Raw genomic sequence first — 15,465 nt, forward strand, 5'->3', positions numbered from 1 at the left:
CTAGAACTCTGTTAATGTTCATGAGAGACAGATATCAGCTATTTTAATTTATTTGTATCAGCACAGAATCAAAACTTTCCCCTCTTCCCTGCAGAGAAGGGAATACACCAGCACAGAATGTGAAACAGTAATGTATCAATGTAGATGGGTCAGTGAGTTTAGAGCTGTTTTACAGTCAGTGAAATTTGTAGTCTATTCAGACACCTACTTCTGCTTCTCAACAAAGATGGTGGGGTTTGTTTTGGTTTGGTTTTTTGGAGAGGGGACATTTCTATTGGCTTTTATCTGAGTGAATGTTTTGAGTTCTATTAAAGACCAGCTTTTTCTGTCCGAAATGGAAATGCAAGGATGGACATATTTCATTAAAGTTGCTGTGATAGAAGTTGACTCACCTTGTTTTTTGATGAATGATTACTATCAAGATTAGTAAACTCATATGCTGTGATATTCCTGCACTTTTCTGACTGCCATTTCATTACCCAGTATCAAATGACTCTGGATATCCTTGTTTTCTGATAGAAATTTCCTGTAATCTGTGATTTCTTATGGTCCCGATTACCTTTCTACAGCTTGGAGGTTGCCAGCCTGACACGGGCAGATGCTGATCTGGAGGCACAACGAACACAGATATGTAAAGAAGTGATTAGTATGATGTTGAAGAACATGGTCTTAAGTCACAACCTCTTTCCTCATGTGGAGAAGAAGATAAATTCTATTTTCAAAAAGCGGTTTCTTGCAATGGAGAAAGAGATTCAAGAGGAGTATGAAAGGAAGATGGTGGCTTTAACAGCTGAATGTAATCTGGAAACCAAGAAGAAAATGGAAGCTCAATGCCAGAAAGCAAGAGCTGCAAACGAAGAGGCTGAGGAATTAATGAAGAAAATTAATGAAAAGGTAAATCTGGTATAAGATCAAGATAGTTTGCATGATATGTAGTTTTCTGTAGATGGTTTATCTTTTAGATTAGAATGGCTGAGTAAAGACAAAGATCTACGATTTAAATATGTTCAAAAATTCAGATGTCATAATTAGGATAGTTGTTATTAAGAAATTGTATTTTACTTCACCAGAAAATTAATTTATCTCAGAGAATTTGTGACACCTGAAAACAAAGGGTTGACATTGGTTTTTTTATAATCACTTAAACAGTTGCAAAGTGGTGTATTTTTATTTACTACATTTTACTGCAGCAGCTCCTGAGATCCCCAGTCAGACACTGTGTAAAGTATTTTGCACATTCAGAGCAAAACAAACTCCCTGCATCATAAACCTTACAATCTAGGTAAAAAGCTTCCAATATTTATGTTCTTATTTTGAAGAAAATGAGAATATAAGCACAACCAAAGGCTGATTTCCCTCCAAACTGAGTGAAGACAAACAGAACAATCTGTGTTTTAGGCAGAACAGGGAGTGGACTTCTCTTGGAAATATCCCACTTAAATTACTTACCTATTATGCAGAGGTTATCACATACCCATAATTGGTAAGAACTTTTATGATAATTCATTATGGCAGTTTTGACAAAAAAAAACATGGTGAGTGTGACCCATCAAAGGTATTCCAGTATGTTGAGGCTCTCAGGAGGAACTGTGTTTTATCAGGATGTTGTATGGAGAAAATTGATGACACAAAGCTAATGACCCAGTTGAATTTCTTTGACATTTCAAGCTGAATTTTAAATTGTGACTGTAGGGAGCTTTCAATACCTGTAAGATATGCATAGTCTGAACTAGAGCTTCTAGAAACTCAAAGGAAATGGCAAGGAAGAAATACTTGTGGGCATCTTAAGGATGAGGTGAATTGTATTGTGCAGAAGACTTTTTCCTTCTGTTGGTTATAGAAGGAGTCTAGGCTAGATGTCTAGTGCTTAGATTGACCTCACTGAGCTAAATCCTCCTTTACGGAGAGAGGGGCCTGACTGAAACTCAATATGTGAACTCGTACTAAATATGCTTTCAGCAACGTGGCTTTTCTTTGTATGAAATGAATTGATGTTGGGTCATTCTGGTTTGTATTGGAAATCCTGAATGGTGGGAATCAAGCAAACAATTAAGGCAAATCCAATCCATTTACCATATACTAACATCTTGCTGTTCACTTTTCTGTCTGTGAAAGGACTTGGTTTTGTACTTGCCATGGCACATGGTCCAACATGACATTCTGGAGCACCAGGGTTGGCTCACACCTGTGCTCCTGGGCAGCAGGTGTATCCTGACATCCAAGACATGGCAGTGAAAAACAGCTGGAGCAATAACCTCCTTCCCTTCTCAGCCAAAACACAGAATTTATATTCTTTGCCTTTTTGATTAATTATTTGCTGCCTGCAGTGTGTCTCTCAATGAGAGTGAGGTGCAAAAGAAAGTTCTCCTCGAGATAATTGGTATGAAATTTAGAACAAGAATAGCATAGCAAATGTTATGTAGCTCTGCTGGCGTAAGAAGCATTCTATGCTCTGGGGTACATATATGTTTTGATTCTGTAATGACTTTATGCCATCTGAGATTAAAACTATGAATAAGTCTTACTGGAGAACTATGAGAAAGTATTTCTGCCAAGGAAGCTTTTAAATTAATTGCCATTCCGTTCCATTGTTGTAACTCTAAAATGATGCTCTTGGATTAATTTGTAGAAAGCTATAGTTAAAGTAGGTCACCAATAATAAGAACTTTTATATATTTGTAGTAGAATAGTTTTTTTCTAATTTATATTATTTTTAAAATTACACATTGTTATTTCATTGTTTTGCCTTATATGAGTCTATTCGATTTTAATAGGATTTCCAAATTGATGAAACCTAAGAAATTTATTTCATATATATAGTCTTTGCCCTGAATTTCGTGCCATTTTATATAATTTATCTTAAATAAGGCTTCTGAATTCTAAAAAGACTTCATTATGCCTTGGATAGTCTCTGGATTATTGACTAGCAGCTGTACAACCCTGTCATTTCAAGCAGGTGAAAACTGTGGAAAGTGTACACTGATTTTATATTAGCCTTCATTTAAACCTGAATTCATAAAAGATATATGAGGTAGTAGCACTGATATATTTTAAAATACGTTTAATTCAGAAAATCACTTCAGGTTATATTTATTTTTCTCTTCTCTGCAGCCTGCTGTAGAATACAGAAATCTTCTGGATAGACTTCACAGACTGGACCAGGACCACCTGAGGAGGTTCCTTCTGGTAAAACAGGAGGAATATTTTGCGAAGGCTTATAGACAGCTGGCTGTTACCCAGAGAAAGGAGCTCCATACTATCTTCTTTGCACAGATAACAAATGCAACTTTAAAGGGAGAGCTGAAGTTGGAAGCAGCTAAAACATTAGTGGAAGGTTACTCTAAAATACAGGTAATAGGATGGTAACTCCATTCCCAACCTCATGACAGAATACAAACGTACAGTAAATTTTGAGAAATTTTTCACGATAGATGTTGTCACTTTTATAGCTAGCTTTCTTAGAAAGTATTTTAAAAATTATAATGCCTTCATTATGCACATCTAGACATCTACACAACTGTATGTTGAGGCATATGTACATTTTCAAAGCTCCCTAGGCATCAAGTGCTGTTATATTCTTCAGAAGATGTACTGAGCCCCCCCAGTTCAAACATGTAGATTATTGAAACTGTGGTATGTCTGAAGTGCTTTTGTCCTTAGAAGGATTGAGTATCTCTAGTTTACATGTTCTAGGGATGCCAATGAAGAGTATGTTCAAGACTTTAGTTTTGCTGTCAGTTACATTTTAAGCCTCTTGCAACAAAATAGCTGGAATTCTTTCCTCTAGGGTTTTGTTTGTTGGTTTTTTTACTCCATTTGTGTTTAAAGTTAGTGCTCTAGATGACAAAAATTCTGGAAATTTTTCTTCTGGCTGCTTCTCAAGGAAGAGTGTGATTATTGTGGTCCTAGAGGTTGAGGATGGAGGTTAAAAAGAAGTGTCTGAAAAGTAGATGTCAAAACGTGTAAGACCCTCTCCTAAAACCTGATGCACAATCTCAGTAGACAGAAGCTACATATGGGCCATTGTCAGGGGTAGTTGCAGGAAGCAAAAGATAGTTGAGCAGCCAGCTCAGAGAGGTAGAGCAAGTGAAAAAGTTTTGACCATGTTTTGGCTGCTCAGATGTGGGTCACGTAACTATCAGACGTAACTATCTTGGATGTTTGATGCTAGCAGAATGTCTGCTATAGAGCACTGTGTGCCTAACTCTGGTCTCTGCCAGACCCATTTGTAGGTATCTTAGTCTAAACCTCTCCTGTTCCTCACTGTTGGAAGGAGGAACTTGTAAGAAGCTAACCTGTGTGCAGCAGGCTTGGCTTTCTCTACGCTGTACTAGACATGTGTGGAAGAATTATCACTGGCTTTGAAGTCAAGTCAGGCACCTTTGTAAATGTTACACTTTATTTATATAATCGTTTGGTACATTGTAAAGAAAAAAGAGAGGAAAAAAAGAAAGAAGGACACATGCCACTTAACTGGTGTTACTGAACAGTTGCTGTGTTCAGGTCCCAGTTCAAGACCTTTCAACCTGTGATAGCTGTAAGCAGGAACAGTGCTACTAACAGTTGTAGGGCTACATGTGTATTTAATTGTGGATAGCTGATCAAATGACCTGTTAACAAAGGGCACTCGAGGTGCTCTAACTATTCAGGAGAGTACACACAGTATTGAGATAATCAGGCCAAAAGCTCAGCACATTATTTATTTTGCTTTGTTAAGATAACTGTAATCATTTGACATGATCATTAGAGTTAAGTTGATATAAGCTTATTGGTTTTCACTCATAAGAATTTTTTAACTTTGCCCTTGTTAATGAACAAATCTGGTCTGATTCAGCTAACAGGTGTTAGCTGAAATTAGCATTACATCTATTTAAATATATTTTTTCACATTTTTTCCTGTAGGGAGACATTGAAGAGCTAATGGACTTTTTGCAAGCTAGCAGGAAATACCATCTAAATAGAAGATTTTCTTACAGAGAGTATCTTATAAGTAAGATACAATTAAGGCATTCTCATGTCTCTGCTCTTATAAATGCAGCAGCAACCCAGATATCAAGTCTCCTTAATAAGATGGAAAGGTAAATAATTGTTTTCTTGTCAGCCATCTGACTACGTTATCTCACAGACAATAGAATACTCTTCAAAAGTCTTTCTTCTGTGTTACCTAGCAGGGAAGTTACATAAAAGTGTTACATTGGTAACTGATGACTTTGTTAATATTCCATCAGTCACTAAGGTGAGATTTTGTTGTTTGTATCGATTTTGTACAGCACAGAGATGAATTGTTGGATACATGTGTAGTGCTTGTTTGTGATACTGAGTTCAGTTGGAACCAGACTCATGTAAGGTTCTCAATGTCTTTATACATCCATTATTTGTATAAATAGTCAACAGCATGTGAAAAATCGTACCAGGGTCCATTGCAACATGTACCAGACCTTTTGTCTGGGTTCTTTATGCATGAATATATGGATTAATAGAAAAGAACAGTTTTGATTCCCTTGTCATTGAATACGTTTGAGGAGCGGGATGTACAGTGTCAAGCTGGAAAGTGTCAATGTTTCCTGAAGACAGTTGACTAAGTTTATAAATAATGTGACGGGAGGATTTTGACTAGCAGAGTACACCTGTTGCAGGGAATTAAGAAGTAAAGGTCAGGTGAGTAAAAAGTAGACCTGGAAATGGACTCAATTTATTTGAGATATCATACCAGATCCAGGCTGATTGAGTACTCTGTGAGAGGATACTCATAGCCAAGGTGGAGAGACAGAAGTGGTGACTTACCAGACACACAGACACATAGTTTTTTAAAATTATGTGGGAATGTGAAGCACTGAGACAGACGTCATGCTGCTACCCAGAGAACTGTGGCATATGTTAGTTTGGCATACAGAGAGATTACTGAGGAGCATGCCAGGGAAGTAAAATATGTTAGTGTACGGGAAAACAACGTAACACTGCTGCTGTTGATCCTGTGCATGCAGCTTTATTTATATATTTTAGATGTCTATATTGATGTCAGTCACTGACAATATGTGAAATGTGCAATAAGAGAACAAGGTAAACATCGGTCTTCTTACAGTGTGTTTTTTCTTTCATAATGTTAGTTAAATTCAAAAGTAATTTAATATTAGGAGGCAGGAAGTCTCTTAAAGATTACAAAGATTACATCTGTTGATGTGATGAAGTAATTTATCTGGGTTTTTTTATAACTTTTCCTTGCTTTTTTTTTTTTACTGTCCTGTGTGCTACCTCTTTGGAATCATACACTAAGTTTAGCCTGAATCACCCTGACTTTAGCCTCAAGATTAATTGATTGGAGAGAGGTTTTTCAATATGCTTGCACTGCTTTGCGTATTTTGCCAAGATCTGCAGCTGTGTGGCTCAAAGACAAAAATAAATGTCTTAGCATAGGATATATGATTCAGATACATCTTTCACAGAGAGTTGCCTTCCATCAGTTCATGCCTGTCTTTGGAATTGTATTACGAGAAATGGCCTGAGATGTTGTCACAGATGTTTTGGTTATGTGGAAAGCTTTTGCGAGAAAGTCACCTGTGTGGCCATTGCAATGAACAACTGGGACTTCTCAAGCTGGAAAAAGAGGTTTCACCCATTGTTATTGCACCTAACAGTCACGGACCAGATCAACTATAAAACAGAGAGGAAAGGCATAGAATTAGTAATCCAAGACCTTGTGGATCTCATGCCCAAAAATGTACCAAAAAACTCTGCAAAACCCCCCAAACTACCGAGAAACTTCCAAAAGCAGCAAGAATCATTACCAAGATGAAAAATTTAATTTTTCTAGCACTCTCCTGTTAAACCCTCAAAGTATGCAATGGTTGTCATACTCTGTGGAGAAAGGAAACATGTCCATAGCTGGAGATAGCACTTGTAGAGAAGCAGTCCCATTTGACTTTCTGAGGCTAGAAATAGTTATTTTCCTGTAACTTCCCGCACCTCCTGCAGCAGTAATTCCTTTCAGACAGATGTTGGCCAAACTCTTATAATTCATTCTTTAGATGTTGAGATTATAAAACTCTGAATTTATTATTTCAGTTTATGTGCTAGTCTTTTATTTTCTACAGGCAAACTGAAATATCCTAGTATGAACCTTATTTATAAATATGTTACGTAGGCTTGTATTTCTGTTTATAATTATAATGTGATTTGGGGAATGTTTGCAAATTGGAGCATTAAAATTTGAGCAGCAAGAGAAGTCTGGACTGAATGACTGGTACTTTAAATTTGTATCCATAATATTCTCTTATGTTTCAGTTTATCATTGAACCTGTTTGTCTGTAGATACAGGTCTATCTTAATCTATTTTGTCCAGCTTTAATAGAGTGGCTTAAATGGTTATAAATGGAATTTTAAAATGCAGAATTTTGTATGGAGAAGAGGAACTAAGAAAATATTTAGATATAAATATAATTAGATATACCACAGATAGATCCAGTGATAAACCCGCAGATAAATATTGAGGGGAGAATTTTTTTTTTTAAATGGAGCTTAATCGTGTGTTTAAAATTTATCAGATAGCAAGGCAATTTCAAATTACCATGGAAAGGATTCTGTGTGGCCAGATTTGAATGTTATAAAAAGCTAAATAAACCCAAACCAATTCTAGGGAGGGCTGTGAACATTTTAAATGAAATAGAGCAGCCAGAGTTTTCAAGCTGGGCTTTCTAAATACAGTATTTGAATAAAATATCCCATTTTTCAGGATTAGCTGTTGAGTACTCAGTGTCTTTTGAAAATCAAGTCTGGACTGCAGTGACAAAAGGCAGAAAAGGATGTTTTAAAATATAATCCATGATTGTAGATTTGAGGATGTCTAACTAGGCTCTTTATGTTTTTTTCTTAAAGAATAATGGGCAAAAGGGCAATACTTGAGGCAGTGTTTATCCTGGCTTGTTTCTACTGTCAACAGAGATGCAAGATTCTTGATGTTTTTAAACTACAGCATCTGTAAACGTGTTGTATCGCTCCTGTGCCAATATCTGCTCGTTCACAAGAAAATTTATTTCTTCTTCAGTCTCTTAAAAGTTCAGTCCGGTTCTTGTGACTTGCTAGGCACAAACAATTGCAAGCTCCTTTTAAGTTTCTCCCAAAAATTAATTTTTTATAAGACCTCAAGAATTTCTTGTGTATTGTGTTTCTAAGTCTATTGTGGTCAATAGACTCTTAAAAGATTGAAGCAAAGCATCTTGTGCTGGTCTTGTTCTTCTGAGTAATCTCCACTTATATGGACCTTGTCCATATAAAGTAGTTACCCAACAGTGTCCTACTGGAGCTTTCTGAAAGTCAGTGTTGGAAAGTGAATGCCTCGAGGAATAATGCATCAATATGAAGTTTTAGAATAATCTCTTAAAACCTTTTCTGCTTGTAGCACTTCGTAATGTAGGGCATTTATTGCCCTGAATTATTTCCATAAATGCTGATCCAGGCACTGGCAAGATACCATTTCAGCCGGTGGAGTAGCTGCAGTAGCATGGGCACAGTCTTGCAAGTTCTCCCTGTGTAGTTTCTGTATAGTGTTGTGATTCTACATCCACGTACATTCAGGCTGATACAACTTTTCTGCTTCATAACTATCTCCTTTTTGCTTTAGTGATGCTCTCATGACTTCTCTAGCTTTCATAAAACAGTCTTCCTTTGCTGGGGTCCAGTGTAGTTCTCTGTAGCATCAAGTACAAAGTCCTGCTTTAGTGCCCTCGCTCCATATTGTCTCCATAATTCACTTGGTTTTGTTCATTATGGAGAAGTCAAAGTCTGCCTCTGATTGACCTATGATACTGCTGCTGTTGGCTACACACTTCATCTCTGTCCCTTCCTTGGTGCTCACTGAATTTGGGAGGATCTCCCTGTAAACATCCTTGTCATTACAGCAGTATTCTCCTTCATTAAAATTCTCCTTGTTCAAAGACATTAGACATGTGCCTGCACATTTCTTCAGTGATTAAATGTCTGGTATGCTGAGACCAAGCTTTTTATCATACCATCTATACTGTCTCATTATCTTTCTCCTCTCTTTTTCTTTTGCATTTCTCTTCAGGGTCCTTTGAGAACAGGACATCTTTTATTCCTAATACTGTAATTGTTTTTATATTGTATTTATATGAAATCAGTAATGAAGGTCACTTGCCAGGATCGAACCTTCTAGGAATTATTGTAATACTGATTAATATAAGTTGGCACATAAACTGACATAGATTTTGATGGTGGGATCCTGCATTACCTACAGTTTGAGCTGTGGACATACTGGATCTCTACATAAATCAGCAACCTGAAACCGAAGACTGGCTTTTTTAACTCATCCTAAAAATAGGTAGCTATGTATCATCTTCCTATCATTCTGTGTTGCATGACTTGTCCTAAACTTTCATTTGCTGGGAGGCTCCAGCACATCCATCTTTTTCTATTGCAGACTCTTTTCACTGCTCTGGACAAGGACTTTAATTGGATGCAGCAAACATAGGTTTATTTCCTCAGTACAAGAAAGGATGAAGGTGTTAAAAATAATATTTTGGTTATTATCTTTCCTCACCATAATTAATCTACTTTTTATTCACTTATCTTTTGCCTTGGGCTTGATCAAAAAGAACAGGCAAGACTTAGAGTTTCCAAATATGCACTAGAAACTTGAGGCAGTTGGTTTGGAGTTTTTTGTCATAGTGCTGAATTGGACCCTCAGATTAGCTCAGCTGGGTAGAGCATGGTGCTAAAATGCCAAGGTCACAAGTTTGATCCCTGTACAGGCTGTCCACTTAGCAGCTGGACTCGATAATCCTTGTGGGTCCCTTCCAACTCAGAATATTCTGATTCTGTAATTTTAACATTGATTAGTTTCAAGACAAAAATTACTTGGCCGAGAATGATGCATGATGGATTGCTCTCGAGGTACTGAGAGGTATTTTAATCCTCTTTGGTGAAGATTAAAGAAATGCAGTAGATAGACTTTGGAAAACTTTGCAAAAGGAGGCTCTCTCTGGTTGACATAATTGTGATAAAGTTTATCTGAGTTTCTATCCAGTGCATACATTATATGGGGATGATATTTTGTGGCTTTCTCAAAGAGTTGTAGATGCTTGAGCAGTAGACAGAGAAGTGTGAATTGTGGAATCTGGCCACCATGGTTACAGTGCAGTGGCTGCAAAAAAGCCAATACATTAATCTTCTGCTTTATTTTAGCTTTTATTTTGAGGATTTTAGTTGGAATTAAGCTGTCACAGTATTAATAAATCCTAATAAACCAAAATGAGACTGTCCTTTTTGGAGAGGGGCTCGCTTACCACATTTAGGTGCTACTATAATTTATGCATTGGTTCAGGTATCACACTGAAATGGAACCTTGAAAGCTCTGAATCCTAGCTCTGTGTGTAATGTTCATGTCTTTGGAAAAATGGGGTTTGGATAAGTAAACTAGAAGGTATTTGGGTAACATCCAGCTTCAGGTCAGGAATTGGTGCTTTCAACTCAAACTTCCATGTTGACCTTTCAAATACCACATTTTGGAAGTCCACTATAGAAATTATAACTTACAAATGTCCAACAGCCTGGTCTGAATTAAGATGTTCTTTTATTTTTTCTGTTGAATAAGAAAGATTTGAGGAATTCCTAGTGTAAAAATAATAGCAGATAAGTTCTGAAATTCAGTTTGAGTTTGTGGAGAGGGAGATTTTTCTAACTGTTGGAGGCACCATTGGGATCGTGTTTTCTCTTTAAGTACTGTAGGAACTGGAGGTAGACCGTAGCCTTGAACTTCCATTTGAAAGCACTGCAGGCCTAAGACTGACAGTTTGCTCTTTCAGATTATTGTATTTTGCTATTATTTTGAAATTTTTATAATTTTTCTGATATAAATATCTTAGGAAATATGAAAGTAATATTTTTGTGGATACTTTTACAATTTTTTTTACTTGATTACTTACTTTAAAGAGAAAACTGTTTTTAATGAGCAGAAGGAGTTATAAAAGGCATCTAAAATTGTATTAAATGAATGCATTAAATGCATTCAGGCATTAAATGAAAAATTTATATATGAATAATATATAAAGTTTAAAATATCTCATTTGAATGTCATGTTACTAACTGATATGTAATTGATTTTGCACTTGCCTTTCCTTCCTTCCTTCTTCTTGTTTCTTCTTCATACACCTTTCATTCTGTCTTCACAAACTGCCTCAGTTCTACACTCACCTCTGAGATTGTCCTTCTGTTATCCTCTTGCTTGTCCGAACGTCACAGGTGTCACTGCTAAAGAAACAAAGATCGTTCTGTGTGTCTCCTTTGTTGAGCTTTATTATGGTACTAATTGTCTCAGGTATCCTTTTGCTCTTAAGAATTTGGGATAACAGGCTTCAAACACTGTTATTACAGAGCAGGCCATCTACCTGAAAGTCATTTGGGAATGCTGCTGGACCGAGCTGAGACTGAAATTAATTTTGTTAAACAGAAATTTGATCACGATTTAAAACAAGAAAAGCAAAAGCTTCGGCAGAAACTCATTACCAAGCGAAGGCGGGAAATGCTGCAAAAGGTAATTGTTTTCAGTGTATTTCTTTTCATAGGGCTTATAATGAATTCAAAATTGAATTAATTTAAAAATAAAATGTAGTTCTTAAGGGTCAGAACTGCCAGGAACATGATTAAAAATAAGTGTCCATTTGTTGTAGCTGTGTACCACCATGTACTGTATTAATTATGCAGTAATGACTAGCTGTTCTTATAGAAAAACCTGCAAGAAAGTAACTTATCTTCAGCTTATCTGGAGAAACTTCTGAAGCCCCTCTGCTTAGTCTAACCTGTCTGTAATGTGCAGAGAGCCAAAAGCCAACTGAGGTTCTGGAGTTGGTTAGGGAGGGGACTCACATGACAGTCACTATTTTCTGTGTGTTTCCTGGCTATGTGTGACCTGAATGACTTCTACACGACAGTTAAAATTCAGATACAAAACAAAACTATTTAAAAGATGCTCTGCCTGTGGTTGCTTGTGGTAGGACTCATGTCACGTCACCTCAGCCATCTAAAAATCTTAATGTAAATTCATAATGCAAGATGACTTGGAGCTGTTGAAAAAGAGAATTGTTGTCCAAAAGTATATTGCAAAGTTATCCAGAGTTATCTTTCTCTGCTTAAAAGATACAGAAAAAAACTATCTTGGATTAAGTGATATATTTTATAGATGATCAAAATAAGGTGAGATTGATTTTACCTTTTGTAGGATGTGTGTTTTAATGCTTTATGCTCTTTAACAGAAATCAGTGTGAGCAGAGACAGGAGGTATGATGGTAGAGACGTCATTTTTTGTATTTATTCTCAGAGTAGATAGCTTTGGCTTAGCTTTCCAGTGAAATTGTTGCATGTTGCAAATGGAGAAAATAAAAAACAACAAAACTTTTTTCCTCTTTTTTTTTGAAGTTCTTTTCCTTCCTTGCTATTTGATCCAGATTGAGTTCTGGAATGCTGCCATATCACTGAAGTTCGTCTAGCTGAGATTCTATCAAGCCACACGATCATGCATTTGTATAGTTGCTAGCCCTTCTATCTAGCAGCAGTCCATATTATCACAGACCTGTGTTGGCCTTGGTATCTAACAGTGATCTGAATTATCACACGCCTGCTAGATGCACACGAAGCTATCATGTTGAGGGCTATCGTGTTTTCACTCTGGACAGTGAAAAGGAGTTTCGAGAACAAGGAAAAGCAAAAGTGTGAAATTTTGTGTTGCTATGAAATTCATAATTAAATTAGAATTTGAGATGTACCTTCTGTTCTCTTGTTTCCCCCTTTGGCAAATCAATCAGCAGAAAGAGCATCAGAAGGAGCAACTGTCATTTGGAGACCCCTTCAAAACTACTAATGACATCACTCACTACCTGAGACACTGGAAAGACCTTCTGAGTGGTCACACCATTGAATTTGAAGAACTTATTGAAAAGCTTGACAATGAGGCCAGTGAAGAGCTGAAAGAGCTTCTATTTAGCCTAACAGAAAAAGCCATTGAAGAGTTTAAACGTGTTCAATGTGGAGTGTTTGTGCAAGAATTGGTCAAACTCAATGTGCCAAAGTTATTCCTGCTAGAAGCTGTGGAGGAACATAAAAAAGAGATGACTGTTAAACATGAACAGCTTGAAAGGGAAGAACATGACAAGAGCATGGCTGCTGAAGAGCTGCTTCAGTTGACCAGGCAAAAGCTAAGCCAAGAACTGGAAACAGGCATTTCGGAACAAAAAAAATTAAGGAGCTGGGAACAATCAGTATTCATGCAAGTATCTCTCTACACTCTTTTCTTAGTTACTATTGCAAATAGAAAAGAACTGGGAGTTTTCACACCTGTCGAGTTATAATTCCTAATGATCAGTTCTCTGTCGGGCACTTGGGAATTGATTATTTTTTTTTCCAGGCACTCAGCCCTTGTAGCCCCAGTGGGTGAGCACTGTAGTGGAAATCCCAGGAAACAGCTGTTTTGAAACTAAAAATGTAGAGTGAAAGTTTTATACTTCTGTTCATTCCTTGTGAGGTTTCAGTTGCACATCTTTCGTTATTATTCTCAATCTGTTCTCAGAGGTCCCATACTTTGGAAATGCCAATTAGTACGTCAGACCTAATTAGGCCCATGTTCAATTTCAATATATTCCTTCTAGCCACAAGTCAGACCTTACTCATTGGCCTCATTTTAAGCTTTGCCATACTATTTCCACATATTCCCTAAGTGCCTAGTCCAGCAGCCTACCTCCCCAGCCCATGGGCTCCATGCATTGCTCCGGGCTGCTCTGGCCTGCTGACTGGGTGTCCCTGGCACCAAGCCCTGATCCAGAGAGGCATCATGGCACGGGCAGTGTTGCAGAGTGGCTTTCTGGCCCCAGGAAATGTTATGAGCTATTGCTGCCTGCTACAATGTGACCCTGGGGAGGTGGGAAGGCCTTGCCACCGTTGGAAGACCTTGCACAGGGAGAGACAGTGGCTGTGGCTGAGAGGGGTCATGTCTCTCAGGCTGGGCAGTGAGGTGCCTGAGAGACTGGTGCTGCTTGTCAACATTTATTCTTAGCTTTCAAGTACATTTATGACTAGTTGTTATATTGCCTGCGTATTTACAGTACTACATTTCCTGTACAGTGTCTATTTAATAACAGACATTGATAGAGACACAGGAACATGAAAAAATAAAATTGCAGCTTTAGGGGAAGCAAATGGAACAGGAAAACGTATAATAGGCTGTGTGCCCCTGAAGAAAACATACCAGGCATAAGATTGAACAGGGAGTGGAAAAAAGAAAAGGAAAAAAAGGAACTAGTAAAGGTTTCTCCTTCATAACTCTTGTTTAAAACAAAATAGATTTTTCTGGCCAATTTTGTCCAGACACCATCTTTGTAAGTTTTCCTGCCACACAATGAAAATCATATCACAAGTGTGTAAGAAGAAACTTTACCAATTACATTTACTTTGTTAAAGAAAAAAAATCCCTTTTTGTCTTGTTTTGGTTCTAATTTCAAGGACTTTGTATTTCTTTCTGCATTTTAAATACTTTCCTGTAAGTCATTTATATGTATTTTCTATCTTGTCTTAATATCTCTTGTCCATATTGCTGAGAGCAGGCCTGCAGGAGTAGGGAAGTAGATTGTATAACCCAGAAAGACTTTGCTATTTCTAACATAGAATTCCATGGTAATTGTGTTCCAACCTGCAGTGAGCCTGTTGTATTTTTTAGCTTCTGTCTTTATTTGAAGCAACAGTAAGCTGTTTGGTTTTTTTCAGTAAAATACTAGAAAATATATACAAAAATTGCATCAACAACTGTCCTATCAAAAGCTCCTTAAATCTGTCACTGTCCATTGTCTGTCAGTTATGGGTTTTTGATGACAGATGCCAGTACTCATGTTTATGTTCTCATCTGCTATCTAGTTTTCACAAAGAATTGTTTTGATGATAGCTTTTCATTTTTGTTGCTTATGAAAGAGACAATGAGTTAGTCCAAAATATTTATGAAGATCGTTAATGCTTCACGTCCTTTTTAAATATAGACATGAAGAAATGTATTTGCTGTATTTTATTTTGGCTATGTATCTGTGTATATGGATTTATAGCATAGATTTTCTTCCATGAGTCTAAGACAGCGTGAGAAATTATTAAGTACGCTGTAGATGGTTGTTTGGAGTAATCTTATCTTAAAGTAAGTAATTTTTTGCAGGGAAAAGCTTCATGCAGTAAGGATTTAACTGTACTCTGCTAAATCAATAGACAGAAAGGATTTCTAAACTCAAATATTTTAGGGAAAGAATGAGGTAGTACAAGCCTGTGATATATTGAATAAAAGCATCAGTACTGATGAAACATACAGTATATTTTTCATTGAAAACTACTTAAAAACATGCTCTTCATGCTTTAAATGCAAACAATTTTTTTTTTGAAATAGAGAAAGTTTCCAAACAAAAAAAATGCTATTTTTTATGAAATATT

The 15,465-nt window shown here is 36.8% G+C and overlaps 1 protein-coding gene across 7 annotated transcripts in view; it reads left to right on the top strand.

The window, feature by feature from the left end:
* The window catches only part of EVC2 (EvC ciliary complex subunit 2), a 59,530-nt gene that overhangs the window by 21,190 nt on the left and 22,875 nt on the right, over positions 1-15,465 (top strand). For 6 of the 7 annotated variants that reach the window (XM_018067256.2, XM_018067263.3, XM_029962862.1 and 3 more), the window contains 5 exons: positions 570-894; positions 3,112-3,351; positions 4,903-5,078; positions 11,386-11,545; positions 12,813-13,273. In XM_018067256.2, the coding sequence (XP_017922745.2) occupies positions 570-894; positions 3,112-3,351; positions 4,903-5,078; positions 11,386-11,545; positions 12,813-13,273 (1,362 nt within the window). The remainder of the gene's footprint in view (positions 1-569; positions 895-3,111; positions 3,352-4,902; positions 5,079-11,385; positions 11,546-12,812; positions 13,274-15,465) is intronic. The other variant, XM_018089289.2, reaches the window with a different exon arrangement.

Source organism: Manacus vitellinus, unplaced genomic scaffold (genome assembly GCF_001715985.3).
Source record: "Manacus vitellinus isolate BGI_N305 unplaced genomic scaffold, ASM171598v3 scaffold_0_pilon, whole genome shotgun sequence".
Classification (NCBI taxonomy): Eukaryota; Metazoa; Chordata; class Aves; order Passeriformes; family Pipridae; genus Manacus; species Manacus vitellinus.